This window comes from Camelus bactrianus, chromosome 5 (genome assembly GCF_048773025.1).
Source record: "Camelus bactrianus isolate YW-2024 breed Bactrian camel chromosome 5, ASM4877302v1, whole genome shotgun sequence".
Lineage (NCBI taxonomy): Eukaryota > Metazoa > Chordata > Mammalia > Artiodactyla > Camelidae > Camelus > Camelus bactrianus.
In genome coordinates, this window is record NC_133543.1 from 43,993,545 (window position 1) to 44,011,423 (window position 17,879).

The window sequence follows — 17,879 nt, forward strand, 5'->3', positions numbered from 1 at the left end:
TTAACATCTGTAAAATTGGAGATATTAATAATTCCACCCCACAGGATGATTGTGAGCTCTGTGTGAGTTAGCATGTATAAAGCTCTTGGAACAGTAGGTATCACCTATTTTTATTAATAATGCAAGTTATTTAATGCTAGTGAGTTACATCTATTAAAACAAGAAACAATAAATACATCCATTAAATTAATAGATGTTTCCAGTAAGATACATTACTATTAAATAGTAATAGATATAAATAATAAGTAACAGATATAAATAAATCTAGTAAGATACATCTACTAAAATAAGGAAGAAATGTATATGTATGTATATATCCACACAAACATACACCTATGTTGGATTTAGCAGAACCAACTGGATGAAAAAGAAAAGCAGAGCGACTTTTTCCCTAGTCAGTTATTGACAAACAGCAGAGTTTCACAATGCATTATCTTTCGATGTTGACCTGGAACTGGTTTGCCTGCTGTTCAAGGGCCACGACTGTAAATACATTTCAGACTGAAAAAGCATATACTATTTGAGCAGTAAGTCTCCTCATTAAACTTGGACCTAGAAATTGCAAAGGTCAGATTGAAATGCCACACTGAACTAGATCCTCTGTGGGGTTTGTAAAGCCTTGAAGTTGTTCATGACACCAAAGTGTGTGTGTGAGTCAAATCTGTGACTTCCACATGCTTAGCATGCACAAGGTCCTGGGTTCAACCCCCAGTACCTCCATTAAAAAAAAGAAGGGAGGGAGAGAGAGAGAGACAGAGAAAGGAAGGAAGGAAGGAAGGAAGGAAGGAAAGAAGGAAGGAAAAGAAAAAAAAAGAAGGAAGGAAAGAAAGAAACCTGTCTTTCCCAGGGTCTAGCTCCAGGACCAGCAGTCGGGAGGGAAGAGTTCTGGGAGTGCCCATGCTGCCCTCTTGTTTGTGCAGCCAAGTGGGAAAGAACAGATCAGGTTTTCAACCCTTCACTCAGCCCAGGGTGATTCACATTTGAATGCCTCCAAATCACAAGGGAGGTGGCATTTAACACCCTGCAGTCCACAGCACAGAGGAACTCAGACCTTGGCCCAAGTTGTGGGACTGTTCAACCACTGCCCACCATCCTGGCGATAGAAGCCTCATCTAGCACTTTACTCTTTCAGTACAAGAGCATCCCAGCCCAGCTGATCTATTAAAAGGGCCATTGTGAGGAGGCCCTGCCTCTTAAGTCTCCTTGCGTTTTAGCTGTGTTGGCTTGAATCTGTTGCAGTATAATGAAATTTAACAAGAGGGAGAATTTCTATTTATCACATTTCACTCAATCCCTGTTTCTCATGCCCTCTGAATGAGGAATTTTCCCCATTTAGATTTCCGTGAAATGAGGATGATATAAAGTCATTATGAATCAACAACATTTAAATACATTTACTCTTTTGAGAGGTTGACTTTCCCCTGCAGTTAAAGAGTATCCTTTGTGGGATGGCATTTTGTATCATGTACCCATAAGAAGTTCTGGAAGGAATGGGTGTGTGGAGGCAAAGAAGGGAGCAGTTCAGAAGACTCTAGGTTGCTTTGGGAGGATTCAGGGGTGTCACTTGGGGGGGTTCACAGGAGTATTTCACTGCACAATTGTTTCTGGTGTTGAGGAGTCTGAACAGGGAAATTTGAACCAGATTAAGTGGACCGCGTGGACTCAGCTGAAATCCCCATGGAGTGGGCCTTCTCACTCTTGCCTTGGAGCCCTGCAGGCTGCCTTTGTCAGAGGAACAGCAGGCCCCAGAGGATAAGCACACTTTATGTGAACAGCCAACCACCCCCACCCCTATGTGGCTCATTGTCAGCATTGCCCAGGCACAGCTGCTGCCCTAAAGACTTTTTCTTCCCTCTTCCCCAAACTTCTTGTCTTTCCTCTGAGCCCAGCTGGGTAAGCTATTTGTATCTTTCTCCTCCTCTCATTGGCTAGTGCTTTACTGTTCAGGTCGACTTATTCTTGCATTCTTCTTTTAGAATTTCTGTTTTCTTCATTACCCAGATCCAGCTGCCACTCAGGACTTGGGCACAGGACTTACTGTTGCCCCAGACCCCTGGGGAGTCAGGTGGAAGCTGGGGCTCTACCACCCAGGGGACTGTGTGAGGAGGTGCTGGGGCAACTCCCAGCTTAGACCTGGGCGACAGGTGGAATCAAGTGAATCTGGGATATGCATACACTGGACCCAGTACGTTCATAGGGTATATTTGTTTATTTATCATCCTTCTCCCTACAGACTTGGGAGCACAGGGTCTCTGGTTATTTTGTTCATTGCTGAATCTATAATCATGAGAACCGTGTGTAGCATATCTTAGGTACTCAGGAATACTGACTGAATGAATGTATTGAGCCTCTGCTTATATGTCACGGATCGTTAGCGTTGCTAAGAGACAGGCATTGCCACCATCTTACAGATGGAAAAACTAAAGAGAAAGGTGACTTTCTCAGTGCTGTTTAAAACATGAGCAGTTTCTAGATTTTAGACATCTGGCCTTTAGTCTGCAAGAAATAGTTTATCTCTGAATATTAGTAGTGTTGACTTAACTTCCCCTGTCTTTTTGTAAGGAAAGGGTCTTTCTAAGAGAGAGGACTTTTCCTAAGCTGAATCCTTTTGTGAGGATTTGGTCCCACTCTGCTTAATTTTTCTGATTTGGAAAATGAGCGTAGCACCATGGAACCTACCAAATGGGTGCCCAGGAAGACAGCACCACCTGACCGTGTTAGTTTGCTGGGGCTGCCACTGCAAAGCACCACAGACTGGGGAGTCTACAGAAAACAAATGTATTTTCTCATGATTCTGGAGGCCTAGAGTCCCAGATCTAGGTGTTGGCGGGGTTGGTTTCTTTGAGATCTCTCTCCTGGGGTTGTAGAAAGCTGTCTTCTCTCTGTGTCTCTACACAGCATTCCCTTTGTGCATGTCTGTGACCTAATCTCCTCTTATAAGGACCAGTCATATGGGATTAGGGCACACCCTCATGACCTCATTTTAACTTAATTACCTCTTTAAATTCCTTATCTCCAAATGCAGTCACATTCTAGGGTACTAGAGGTTAAGACTTCAGAACATGAATTTTGGGGTGAGAATCACAATCCAGCCCAACACACTTACCCTAAAGAACTTGATTTTATAGAATGTAGGGTAAAGTCCAGGCCTGTTTTAAAACCTCGTGATGTCAGTATAGTAAATATGCAGCAAATGAGATCCCACGCCCTGCTGACTCCTGCTTTTGGTGACTGCCTCTTTCTGCTCTTCTTGGCTCTAGACTGGCAGTCAGAACAGGTCACCCAGGGATCCAGAAATCCAAGAAGAGGGTTTTGTACCAGGCAAATAAAAAGAATTATCATTCATCTAAGGTTCATTGTTTAAATTACCATGTTTATTTATGTCAACACAAAATACAATAAAACAACTTACAAAAAACCCATTTTAGCTTCATGTAACATAACTCTTCAGTGAACAGAAGTACTACTGTTAATGTTTTGACCTTTTTAAGGTCCAGCCTTGGGTCAAAACAGTATTCTTTTCTACCTTCCCCAATATACACACAAAGGAAATTTATATATTCTAAAACCCCATTCCAGTAATAATACAAAAATGTCACATGTAGAGGTGAACACCACTGTTGTGTTATTGGTAATGCAACTTCCTTGTTGCTCAAGATTTCCCACCGACCCTGGGCTTCGGTCAGGAATGCAGTGGGTACATCAGCCCTTCAGGTTTCCAAAGTGATTGTTTAGCAATTCTTTTAGAATGACTGTATACTCCCCAAGTGTCTAATTTACCTGAGATATTTAGAAACCTGAAAAAAAAAAAAGCCTCCAAGTGATCCAATGTGTACTGAGCTATCTGATAAGAACTGAAGAGACTTAAAATAGATTACTCGGTGCCAGTTCGGTGGATAAACATGAAGCCGCCATTACCTAATGAACTACTCACCTAGTAAAAGGCTTCAGTTTACAGTTTACTCAAAGGTAATGAACGTTGCACAAAAGTACAAGACCTCACCTATATTTCAGTGGTTTAAGTGCTATTTGCTTAGTCACTATATTTTCAAATAAATGCAAGTTATCACTTCACTAGCAAAATCTTTCTACCATTTCGTTGTCAAGAGTCAGTCTCATATGGTGGAGAGAAGCAATGGCTTGGAGCCAGGAGGTCTTGATTCTGCACCAGCTCTACCCACTCTCTGAGGCTTAGTTTCCTTATGAGGATCAAGTTAGATGAAAGTGCTTTGCAAAGCAGTATTAATTACAAGAAAGAGTTCATCTCGTCAATCAACCTACGGATCGCTAATTAGCCACATGTATTTTTTAAGTAAAGTCTTACTTTTTAAAGTAAGATATTCACCATATGCAACTGAGATGTGCAAGCTCGGTTATGCAAATGGGATAAGAATATAGATTTTTAAAAGGTCATGACATACCTGTGTCCTCTCATGAGTGTTTTATTTAAAACTATTAAAAATTTTTATTCTGTTTAACCCATGATCGTTTTGTATTATTGGAGCTCTTTTTGAGTAAACTATCTAGCCATTTAAAGTAATTTTTTAACAGGAAATTAAAACTTTCATATGACATTTACAGGGTTTAGACAATTGTGAAACTGAGGAAAATGGATTGAGAAATACTTAAGAAGTAATAGCCTAAAAACTCAGGGAAACTGAGTACAGAAGTTTACTTTTCAGATAGTTAAAAATAATCTAAATGCTAAGCTTGTTATTTTTTTTTCCCACTGGTGACTTCCTAATTTATAAATTACTTCTTCTTCTTCTGGAAAACAAATAAAATACATGTCTGTGTACCTGACTTTCAGGTACATTCAAATCCACAGAAATTATTAACTCTTAATTTTTATTCTTACATGTGGGACATCTTTAGAATTGCATCCTTGAGCCAATGTAAAATTCAGCATCTCATTTTTCATAGGTTTTTTAAAAAAATCCTCCTTTAGGAAAGGACAGTTTTACTAAAAGTTTAGAATTAATTGGCAAGTGTGCATATATAACGTGAGCATATGGACTTTGTGACTTTGCAGACAGAGACTTTAGGTAGCTGTATGCCTGCAACAAATGAGATTCTAATTTCAAACATTTTTCAAATGCAAATCAGGCCCGCATGAATCATTTTGATGATTTTTGAGGTATTAATGTAATAGAGTTAGTGTTCCTGAAATGATCCCCAAAGTCACCCCTTTGCTAAGGATATTTCTCTTCTTGATTATTTTGAACCTGCCAACATCATCACTAACCTTCACACAGAGAATGACTGATCTCTGAATGACCTATTATTAGCTTAAACCAACCTCATTTTGAAGCAACAAAGAAGAAAAATTAAATAGTGCATTAACATTTTGTATCAGTGAAACAGACTTTTTCCATGCATAAAGTAGTTCTATCCATCCGTGGAAAGGTCCACCTTTTGTTTTTCCCTGTGTTTATAGGTTACATTCTTAAAGGTACTGGTGGAGCCTCTGTACAGTGGATTGGTTCCCTAAAAAAAAAAAAAAAAAAGGTTCCAATTAAAATATGTATATTTTGGAATTACACAGTTTTAATATATCTAAATAATTTCATTGTACATTGCAAATTGAAACAAGAGAGTCCAGCTCAGTCTTGGAAGCCATTTGAAAACTTTTGGTCAATTTGATAAGTCATACTTTAAGCATTTTAAAATGTATGCATCTTTATTTTAATTTTTTATTATGCAGAACCAGTTCCATAAGTGTATTCTAAGAAGTCTTATCCCTTTTGGAAATGCACAAAATCATGGATTTTTGGACATGCCCTAAATCCTGGCTGAAAAACAAGACTTTGGCTGTTTTGTTTACTGTTGTTTTACCAGAGCTGAACACAGTTCTGCCAGCCCACAGTAGGCACTCAGAATTTACTGAATGAACAGAATGAACCAATAGGTGACCCAAAAGTGAAATGTCAAGTAAAAAAGTAAAAAATGGGAAAAGTGAACTGGTAGAAGTATACCAAAATGAACAACATAGTACCTGCCTTTAAAAATGTGTTTCTGGTGAGAGGCATCAAACAAGGACACAAATAATCTTGCTAAAAAGAGATCAAAATTCAGAAGGACAACTAGTTGCTTAGGAGAAGCAGGGAAAGATCCCGAGGCAGCAAACACCTGCTCTGAATAGTAAAAGAATTAGGTAGCTTTTGCTTACTAGGGAATCACGGTGTGGGAAGCAGAGAGTCACAAGAGACTGGTGTGTGGGACGCTGGGCTCATGTAAGGAGAACGGGTCCCAAGGCAGGTCGGGCCAGATGGCTTTGAACTTGGGGTAGTAAAAAGGTTGTGTGCAAGTACCTGGATAATTCAGTTGTGCTCTTTGGGCTGTAGATGTGTTTCCAGGTGCCCTCACCAGGACCAGAAGTGGCAGAAACCCTCTAGTGTTTGAAGAAATGCCAAGCCCGATCCTCCAATTTCTCTCCTTTGGTTTCATTGTTTTAGGCAGGCACAAGATGTCTGGGTTAGTAGTTTCTTCCCTCCCATTTTCCAAGGCTGACCACACAGGCTTTGACATCAGACAGCTTAGGTTCCAAACTGCTCCACCATGTAACTTTACTTAAGCAATTCCAAGCCTTGTATCTGTAAGAGGGACTACCAAAGTGCCCACCCGGTCTGCGAGGTAACGTACTTCAGCAGGTGCCTGCCACATAATAAGTGCTCAATAAATGCTGCCTCTTCTTATTAGTACTTATTTATAACTCTTCTCACATTGGGAACTTCCTTTTCTTTTTGGTCCTGGAGAGGGTACTAAAGTTATTTTCCCCCAAGGCTTTGAGACTTTCAACACTTTCAGGCCAATTTCTGAGTATGTGTACCACCTCTGACCCTTCAAATTACTGAATATTACACTTTGGTCTCCTTATCCCATAAATTGTAAAGATGGTAGCAATTTCTAGGCATAGCTTTGAAAAACACAACTATATTTGCTTTCTCAGTACATGTCCCTCAGCTTTCAGAAGACCTAAATAGAACTGAAAACCATTCCCTGGTCTTTAGCACTTGTTGCCCATGGATTTGCTGCAGTGTCTTCATTGTGAGGAAGAATCACACCTGCATCTGTTTCTATGCTGCCCAGAGCCAGTGGCCTGACCTCTGACTGAGTAACATGTTACCTTTGTCCATGTGCCTTTGAAGAGAGATGCTATCTCAGTAATGAGGGCAAGTGGAGAAGAGATTCCTTGGTGGTGGATGATGAGTGAAGATCAAGTCACCATATTGCTTCTACTCCTGAGGTCAGCCTGGATAATTACGAGGGTCCTCCAGTCCTTATTTAGTCCTACTGCCATACGAACTTGAGATTTGGAGAGTGTAGGGCAGGCTGATGTGGTCTTAGATGCAAGTGGAGTCTCATTTGCAAACAAAAATCAAGTGTGGAATTCTATTAAGTTTAAGAGATTGCAAGCTATTGAGTTTGAGTTGATTACAGAAGAATAAGGGACTCAGTTGAAGAGGACAGATGGAAAAAATAAGATGTGTAGATGGGGAATGATGGGTAGGGGCATGGTCCTGGAGGAAAAGCGAGCCTTAGGGAACAGAAAAGACACTCTGAAAGCAAGAACAGGCTGTGAGCAGGGCCAGTGCAGATCTTGGTAGGAGTAGGAACTCTTTTGTGGCCCCCATCACATATCATGTCCAATACCCTACATCCCACACTAAATATAATTTATATGCAATATGAAAGAGGTGACTTCAGTTGCAGTTGGCTGAATACACAATGGTATTTTGCAGATATTTAGTTGACTGTTTAACTTTGATGGTATGGTTTTCATTCTGAGTTTTGAAGCAATTTCATTTATTCTCGTCTACAATATTTGGGGGAGTCTCTTGCAAAGCTAGTTATATGGCCTGGGCATGCTAATACGGGGTGATGGATGAAGCAGACCCTGCCATAGTAGGAGGGTAAGATGGAATCATAAAGGTAGAGAAAGACCAAGTACATATCGCTGGGGGACAGTAGTGTTTCCTGTCCTCAGCTGATGATCAGAACTCAGGAGAATGAGCTCAAATGGGAATTTGCTGGCAGGAGAAAGTATGGCAATGACCAGTATTGCCTCCTCTAGGGCCACGCAGGTGCCAGTCTCCCTCCGTGGGATTTCCAGCAGAGACGCAGGCTTGAGCCTGGCTCCATTTCGGATGAATCTGCACTCTTTCACTCTTTAGACGAGGTCACGTTTCCCTCAAGCATCTGGGGTGACCAGGCTGATTCCCCCAGAAGTCTGGGGGGATGCTAATTTAGGCTGTGGATTTTATAAATGCAGTGTTACATTTTTAGAGTTTGAAAACGTGGTAATAAGAAAGCTCTCTGTCATGACCCACAGCTCCCTTAAAGATTGCCTAACTGTCAAACGCAGACCTGATTTGCTTAGCACAGTACAAAATCAATCCTGGACTGCAACAAATGTCACACTGAACATCTTTTGCCTCAAGTTAATGACTTGTCATCCTAGGAAAAATGTCTAATCAAAAATGAATTTAAATATCTTCCCGTTGTGTTTTCATAAAGAATATGAATGGGGGGGCGGTTATTTCTAAAAGTGTAATAAAAAGTAATCTTTTTTTTTTTTATGGCTATGATGAAATGTTTCAGGTGGCAAAAACAAAGCTCTTTCTCATCCTGAGCTCTGTCACCTTTAGAGGCCAATGAGGGCCTATGGGTCAGAAGATCCAACTACTGTCCCTGGAAATCCCTTGGGTTTTGAAGACCAAATTTAGTTCTTCAAGAAGAAATAAACTTTAGATAAAAACAAAATCAAATTGAGGACCCCAAAATGGACGCACTGAGCAACATCTTTTTTTCCAATAGGACATATTAGTGAAATTTGAATTGAATTATTTGAATTAAACTTCTTTTGCATCCAAGTGAATATTATTACCTAGTCATTATCTAGTCAACGACATCAAACATTTGTTATTCAAAGAAACTCAATTTAACAGGGAATAATATTTTTCATTTATGCTTTTATCTGTTTAATGCATATTTTTGTTCCATTTTCGATGAAGAGACAGCAAAAATTTAGCATTTGTATTTCAGTCATGTTCTACATCCTGAGGGAAAATGATTCATGTTTGGGGGAAATTAATTGTTAATTAAAATGTTATTTTAAAGATATTAATCATTTGTCAGTATTCATGCCTTTGTAGGAGAACATTAAAATGTGCTGGTTAGTAGATACACATCACATAATTGCCCAAGTGCCTGTTTGTGGAACACCTGCTTATTATTTCTGGGAGGGTCAAGGCTGTGCTTGGGGAAGAGCTGCAATTAGGATTACATCTCCACAATGGACCAACTGTTGGGAAGTCTCAACCTCTCTGAGCTTCAGTTTTCTTACGTTCGTAATGGCAATATCAAGACTATCTCACGGGACTGGTGGTTGTTCAGTTTACTGGCTGCTGTTGTGTTTTGTGCCATCTTAAACACATTCTTTTGCCTGGTTGCCTTCTGACCATTGCCAGGCATTTTCTTTACAGTTGGTGAGAGTTAAAAACATCTATGACCAGCAGATCAGGTGAAGTTAACTCAACACTTTGGCCTCCTTTAGCCTAGGTTCTAAGTCTCTGAACTAACCTGTCAGGTTACATTTTACCTGTTTAGGGATGGGTAAATTAGATCCTCATTACAAATCCTCATTTTACTTTCCTAAGGGTTTTGTTTAATTAGGAAAAATCCATACATACACAAAAGAAGAGGAAAGCCATATAACGAACCTTTGGGTATACAGACCCATCACCCAGATTCAACAGTTAGCAAGATCTTAGCCACACTTGCTTCAACTATCCTTCTCTCTCTCTTTTGGCTGAATTATTTCCAATCAAACCCAGCCTTTGCTTCCTTTCACTTCAAACTATAATTATAATTTTCTACTAGCAAAACCTCAAGTCATTTTCAAACCTAACTTAAATAACCATAATCCCTTGCTATCATTCTCATATCCAGTCTATATTAACTTTTTCCAGTTGTCCAAAGATATATATATATATATATAATTTATAGTTAGATTGTTCAAATCAGGATCAGAACAAGGTCTATACATTGCATCTGGTTGTCGTGTTTAAAGGCATTTTTAATGGAAAGATAAAATAGATAAAAATTTTCCTCGTCCATTGCCCTGCACCAGATATATATGGTTATTTCAAAATAACTGCATAAGATATAAACATCCCTTATCAAGATAAATTTATCCAAAACAGAACATTCTGTTTGCTTTAGATATTGAAGATATCATTATAGACTTAGAGAAAAAAGTGTTAACATCAATTTATTTGGGGGAGATGAACCCAGAGGCGCATTGTGTTTGCCTGTATTTTCTCCGGTGATATCACTGTTTTTAGAATCAGCAATGTAAGATAATTGCTATTAGATAGGCGGACACAGCATTAGAGGGAGAGAGAGAGATGAAATTAAAACCATGAAATTGTTTCTGTGGGCCTCTAGAAATGTAATTATCTCTCCTGTGGAAAAGAAACACAGAAAATTGGAGTCCTGTTTTGTGTTTGCCTGGTGTGAAGAGGAGACATAAATTACATCTATTGAGTACATATATTTAGCAGTTGATACTTTTGGGGTTCTTTTCAGGTAGCTGTTTAAAATTCATGTTATTCAGAAAAATTAACTGGATGGTATTTAAAAAGTCTTCTCGACTTTACTGTGTAACCTATTATGGGTAATGAGTATTTCCATGGAAATTGGCATGAGCGGTCATACTACTTAGGAACCTTATTCCATTAGCTATAACAACCGATGTATGGAATGTTCAGATACAGCACCAATGCTTTATCAAGTGATTCTGGCAGAGTCCTCCTGGTGGTGAGGAATAAAATGTATAACATTGATGTCCCTAGGTAGCTATATGAGGAGTTTCATGAGACTCTTCAGAGTAGGGGAAATCTTCACTGCACGGAGACAAATGTATGCTATGAGGGCTGTCTGGGTCCCAGATAAAGAACAAAGTTTCCTTTATTCCCAAAGCAGAACAGAAATCAGCTGTTGGGGATGTAGTGAAAGGAACAGAGAAAGAACATGACATTTTAACTCTCTCTTGGAGCAGAAGAAGGCTGACACCCCATCCCTTCCAAAGGACAAGGAGTAGCCCCTAAGTGGGCACATACCGTTTGCCACTTGGCCTTTGACCTTTCTGCTTCAAATTTGGCAACTTCTTTCCGATCATGAAATGACACCAGCAGCTTCCAAATGCACAGTAGGACAACCCCAATGAGAAGAATAGCCAGTGAAACCCCTAACATGATCATGGGAATATTCGGAGGTTTTGGACAATCTGTGGAAACAAAATTATATTAAGAAGATGGTACAATAGTGTTCCAATGTAGAGAAAACATTTCTCATTAAATTTTCCAACCATATTTTTTCTCACGTACAGGGAAAATGGAAACATCTTTTCTTTTGCTGAATTAAAAAAAAAATGAGTTACTTGTTGAAGGATAGCCTTATTCCTTCAAAGTAGAACAAAAGATAAAGCAAATGGCTATACACTTAAATGGCTTCAAAGCAAATGGCTATACACTTAAATGGCTGACTCAAAAAGAATTAGACTCCAAAAGAGTGACAGTTAATACACATGGAATATTTAAAGGACCATGAAAAAGACTATAGTTCAATCACTAAAGGTGGTCTCTTCTGGGTATATAATGAAGTAGAAAAGGAATGTGTACACACACACACACACACACACACACACACACAATTACTTGTTCATGGATTTTCTTGAAACATGAACCGTCTATTTTCAAAATTATGTAAAACCTAAAACCTACCTCTTGGAAAGTTTACTACTTGCTGCTTCCTTTTTAAAATGTAGAAGACAATCGTGGCTTTCAGTTTTTTTGTTTTTTTGTTTTTTTTTTTTTTTAACTCCAATGCAGTGCCCTGGTGTCCTGGAAAATTTCTGGACTGGGGTCAGGAGAGGTGGGTTCAGCTCCACTCTGAAGGACAGTAGCTGTCTGAAATCCATTAAGTCCCTCTTCCCTCTCTGAGCCCCAGTACCTTCGTCTGTAAAACAAAGCTGTGGGACTTTAGTGTTCCCTTAACTTCCCTGATGATAAAATTAATCCAGGTGCTCATGCTTATTAAACCCACCCCCAAAATTCCCAGACTCTTCCCCTGAGATCCTGATTCAAGAGGTCTTGGATGGAGCCACAGATTTTTTATTATTAAAAGTATCCCAAGTGATTCTTATTTTCAGGGAAGTTTGGGAACTTGGGTGTTCTGTGTAGTCCTTTCAACACGAACATTCTATGAAATGTTACTTTGATTCTATTGATGACATTAATGTAATTCTGAAATTATACAGTACCTTCCCTCATTGACAGCAGAATGACTAATAATCTTTGCAATATGCCTGGGAGATGATACATTTCTTAATGAAACATTATAATTAAGCTCTCCCCTTGCTTTCATGGGAAAAAAAATCCCACATAAAAATTATCATTAAATATCTGCCTCCCTCTGCAAGAAGTGAGGCAAATCCATGGTATCTGGGGAGGAAATGAATCATGTTTAGTTTATCCTAACTCTTATTGCTTTTAGATATTTAATAAGGAGAGTTATACACACAGGACTAGTCACGCTGCTTTCAAGGTAAGATCTATAGCTGATCTGAATTTGAGCGGGACTAATGACCCCCTTAACAGCATGATGCCTGGCCTCACATACTTTTGTTCTTTGGCCAAAAAATCATGTAAGGAGATTACACAGAAATAAGTAAAGGAGCTAATGAAATAGCTACTACAGTATGAAGATCTAAAAGACTGTTTCTAGCATAGCAAATGAACCATGGCTGCTTCTAATAGGTTAGCAATGCTCTTGCACAGAAAGTGGCAGGCCCATATCAATGAGAACATATCCTGACTCCATCTTTAACTCTGAGATGTCTGGGGTGGGGCATAGAACATTCATGCTCAAAGCAAGATGAAGCTTGCTGAGACCTTGCAGCCAGAACATGAATTAGGAGGGCTCTCCAGGAGGGGATAAATAAAGGAGAAACAGGCATGGCCTGGCAGAGGTAATTATTTAAAGAACTTAAGAGTCATTTGGAATTAAACATAATCTTAACAAAGGATTTTGGCCCAAGCTCCAGAGCAGGTATTACACAATAGAAATGTCCACTTTCCATATTCTCTTTAGTATTTCTGGAGATGCTCAGACTGATGACATGTTTTTGGGTGGGAGAAAAGGGCTTTCTCTACCATGTGTGCCATCCAGGGTTGCCTATTGAGTCCTGGTCGGTACTGCACCTAATTCTAAGGTTCTGAGTTAAAAATGCTGCCAGTCTGATAGCTCTGCTACACGTGGCTACTGCTCAGTAGTCACTAGAAATGTGACTTTTCGGTTTTAGGTTTTGTGCTAAGTATAAAACACACAGTGATTTTGAAGACTTGACGTGGAAACAAAAGTAAAACATCTCACTGATCATTTTTGTGTTGATTATATGTTGAAATAACAATATTTTGGATATGACAGATTAAATAAAACATGTTATTAACATTAATTTCTTTTATACTCTCTAATGTGGTTACTAGAACATTTTGAATTACATACGTGGTTTGCATAACATTTCTCTCAGAGAATGCTGATCTGACATATTTTGGGGATTCAGATATTTATGGTGATTGTACAGCCAGTGGGAGGCAGTGTAGCACAGTAGCTAAGAGCATGGGCTCCAGGCCAGCCGGCCGGAGTCCCCAACCAGTGCTGGTACTTAACTGCTGCAGGACCTAGCAAATTATTAACTTCCCAATTTCCTTACCTGTAAAATGGAAATAATAGCAATGCCTGCTTTCTATGGTTGTTGAGGGTATTCAATGCATCAACTCATGTAAAACACATAGAATAACACCTGGTATATGTTATTAGTAAGGGCTCAATAAATGAGAGCTGCTATTTTCTTCTTCTTATCATTACAACAATGCACCCTTCTCCCTCTTCTATCCTCAAGACCTCAAGGGCCTGGAACCTCCAATTTGGAACCTGTGGGTGTAACATTTACACCCACATCCCTGCCAGGAGGGCTCCCCAACTATCATTCATTGACTGTGGCTCTCATGAACGTGGCTCTTATCCTCGAAAGCTTCTCCGGAAAAAAGATGAGTGAAGCTCTCCCTACATCCACACATGATGACTTTTGTCTGATGGTGACTCTTCACTTGGTTTCTTTTTCTATTTGTTTGGAGAACCCTGGAAATCCCTCAAATCCTCCCTTCTCATTTTGCTTCTTTTCCCCCCTTGCCTGCAACCGGCTGCCCTGGGATTCTCTGGCCTTAGAGCTGTGAGAGGGGACTGCAGACTCCTGGGGACGGGTTCTGCCCTCAGGGCCCCTGGAATCTCCGGGCCTGTCTAGGAACTCGAACGTTCATCAGGAAAGAAGCATCCTTGAAGCTGTCAGGTGACTCCTGTTAAGCCTCAGGGAGGTAATTCCCCCTGACTTTTCCCTGCTACAAAAGCATAGGGAGAATAAAGAACCTTAACAAAAAGACATCGGAGCACCTGAGGGCTCTCAGGAAGATGGCATGTTGCTGTGCCACTCCTATTGTGCGGACGGATAAAAGAGGAAAAACCCAGCTGTTCAGTAATGAGGAGGCATTTAACAGCCAAAGATACATTTCACAAGGAAAAAAAAGTCAAAATCAAACCAACTAGATACAAAAGCCCCTGAATTAAAAACAGACCCTCTTCTGGAAGTTCATTTTTGTTTGGAACTTGCTTTTCCAGTGGAATCGCTATTATAAGGAATGGCTTTGATTTCAGGAGGACGTGCTGAAGCCACTGTCGTGGTCACAAATAGAGGGTGGCAGTGGAGCTGAAGAATTTGACTTTATAAAACAGATAATGAGGAGGCAGTTCTTTTGTACTATGAAGTGTCTTTTCCGTATAGCAGGATTCACCTTAACTTTCTTTAACAAATGGCCCCTGCAATGCCCTTTATATACGGATTTCAAAGTTGATTTAAAGATTTAAAGAAAGAAGAAGTTGATTTACAGATTTTCAAGAGTCTTCAGGTGCCCCCGGCCCAGCTGAGCTGCAAGGTCACCACTGTGCCCTTGCATCTTGCATTGTGCTGACCTCTACCTCTCCTGACCCTCAGGACTGCAATGGGATATTTTTCTAGCCATGTTTTCTTGGTTGGTTTATAATGTCTTAAACTTACTTTTCAGTAATTTTGGTATTGCTTTTCACACTCTTAAGTGATGGCAGTTTGGTCCCTTGGCTTCCAATTCAGGACTTCATCTTTTGTCAGCCCACTGATAAGCCAGCACACACAACAAAAATCCATCTGCCTTCTAGCCTGCCCCTGCTTCTATTGTCTAGGGGAGAACTTGGGTGCCAAGCTTTTGAGGGAAGGAGGCGATTGCTGACAAAGTCTGGAGAGGTCCGATTTAATGCAGCTGTCATTTCTGCCAGAAAGGCTTAGGGACACATCATTAATTGAAGATGGAAAAGGTGAAGCACCAGTGAATATCTAAGAAGGCAGCCAGGGCTATTAGGGCAGAGTCACTCAGAGGAGGTCTGGAAGCCATCTGTACCAGAGTCGCCTGGAGAAATGTTACAAGGCAGAGAGTCCTGGGCCACACACCCAGCTTGCTGACTCAGGATGCAAGCAATGTAACAGGCTCCCCAGGTGACACTCACTAAAATTTAAGAATTTCTCAGCAGAAGTACTTTTCCCACCATATTCTTTTCTGATACAAGCTTCTCTCTCCCCTTCACCGAAGATGGAATTTTTATTTGAGGGCTTCCCAAGTCCCAAGCCAACTCCCTGAGTTGGTAGAGAGGAAAACCCACAGAAGTGATGGGTTCTGACTTCCTTTAGAGATCACTTCCTTCCTTCCTTGCCACTTCACATCTTTTCTGACTGAGCATTAGCACTTAATGACCCACTGGGCAAGATATGAACTGGTACATGTTTTACATGCATTATTTCATTTAATCCTTGAATTGACCCATAAAAGAAAATACTGTTATTTTCCCCATATTACTGATGAGGAAATAGAGACTCACAGAGGCAAGTATCTGCCAGAATGTCAATTAAGTGGTGGAGCAGGTCTTGAGCCCAGATTTGCCTGACTCAAAACTCATTCTCTTAGACTTATGCTCCTCCTCCCTGCTAGCCTTTCCTAAAAATATACCTTTTACTTACATTGCATTTAATTGGTCCACCTTTCTACAATTCATCAATCAGTCAGCTTTCAGGGATTCGTACAAATACACTTAATCTCGTTATCTGGTCTTAATAAGAGACATTGGAACATCTCAAACCTTTCAACAGATACCTTTCAATCATTGAAAAAGTAGAAGCACTCCATCAAAAATTTGGAAATATCTTTCCTGGTGAGCTGGTAAGGTGTTTTCTCCTCTCCTGTGTAGCATCTCTTACAATGGAAGGCATGTCACCCACCTTTCTCATTGATGCTGTGAATGATGGTTTTCCCTTCGTTATCTGTAGTTATTAGGAATGTAATAAGACATTCATTTTCTCCTTGCAGAGAACAGGAAACAGAACTATCCTTTGAGAAATCTGTAGATAAAGGAGTCATTCATTAGGTTAAATGAGATGCCAAAAGAGATTTTTTTTTTAAGGCAAAGTAGTATTGAGTTTTATTATGCAAATAGGAATTTTCAACCCTGCAGAACAGGAATAGAAAAGACATAGGATTTTCCCCACCCACTGAGGTTTTAGTTTCTACTCATGTTCCAGAAGAAAAGTTCCAGGTGTGGTCAATCAGGACTGACCATCTAATGCACCCATCAATCTGATGAGAGCAGGATTTCAAGAGAGTGAAAGTATTTCAGGGCAGGTACGCTTAGCTGTCTTGGGAACAGAATGGCCCTGATTATGGTAATGAGGAAGCTATAAGCTCTCCTTGGCCGAGAGCATCTGGGAGGAAGCCTAGATTACATTTCAGAAAGAGACTATACCGTCTCCACTGACACCAGTATTGCTAAAGAGGCCTCCCCCACAATGATATAGTCAAGATTGCTGGCCATGTATTGTCACAACAATAAATATAAATTAATATGAGGAAATGAAGATTGAAGTGTTATGTAGCTCAGGGACCAGAAGGATAAAGGTAAACCCCAGAATAAAAGGAGACCAGAATGACAGTTTGCCTACTATTCAGTATAGCCCTTTTCTCAACTTGAAACAAATTCAGGGGGCAGGGAGGTTATAGCTCAGTGGTAGAGTACTTGCCTAGCACATGCAAGGTCCTGGGTTCAATCTCCAGGACCTCTATTAAAAAAAATAAATAAAAACCTAATTACCTCCCCCCCCAAAAATTGGTTTTTCTCAAATCTTTTCTAAATAGAAAAAAATTTTTGAGCTCCTTCGAGAAGCAGAAAATGAATTTCATGACAGAAACTGATAATATAGTAAAATGGTCCATCTAAGATGTTAATACTATTTGTCAGACATTTTAATGGTCTGGCATCTATGCCAAAATTATGTAGCATTTTTCTAATTAAAAAAAAACCACTTGCTTAATCTTCTCCTATCTTCTAAGTTGGAGACATTTTAATGATACCATTACACTTTTTCAGAAACCTGTAAACAGAATGACCATTTGCTTTTATCCTAAAATTTTGAGACATATGATCCAATATTAGTCGTCAGAATGTTAAAACTGGGCCCATCCCATATAACCTTGGACATAGTCTTGCTAGATGGAAACTTTCTCATTAGCTTAAACCCAAAAAGGTTTTAATAAAACAGAATCTACATGTGTTCTCTGATTCTAACAAAGAAAAATTAAATAATAGTCTATTTTTGGTTAAACAATGCCATAGCCATAGAAAGACAGAAATATTAAGCTGTTTTTTACATCTAATTTGTACGATAAACACCCCATGCCAGA

At 39.7% G+C, this 17,879-nt stretch overlaps 1 protein-coding gene across 5 annotated transcripts in view; it reads right to left on the minus strand.

The window, feature by feature from the left end:
• Positions 1 to 3,352: 3,352 nt before the first annotated feature.
• The window catches only part of ITGB6 (integrin subunit beta 6), a 115,998-nt gene continuing 101,471 nt past the window's right edge, over positions 3,353 to 17,879 (minus strand). For 3 of the 5 annotated variants that reach the window (XR_006720524.2, XR_006720523.2, XR_012506855.1), the window contains exons 16-19: positions 16,424 to 16,543; positions 11,787 to 12,021; positions 11,124 to 11,290; positions 3,353 to 5,487 (exon numbers count right to left, since the gene is read on the minus strand). Coding sequence is in view for 2 of the 5 variants with exons in the window: in XM_010971366.3 (XP_010969668.1) it covers positions 5,389 to 5,487; positions 11,124 to 11,290; positions 16,424 to 16,543 (386 nt within the window). In the remaining 3 variants the exon portion in view is untranslated. 5 annotated transcript variants of the gene reach the window in all.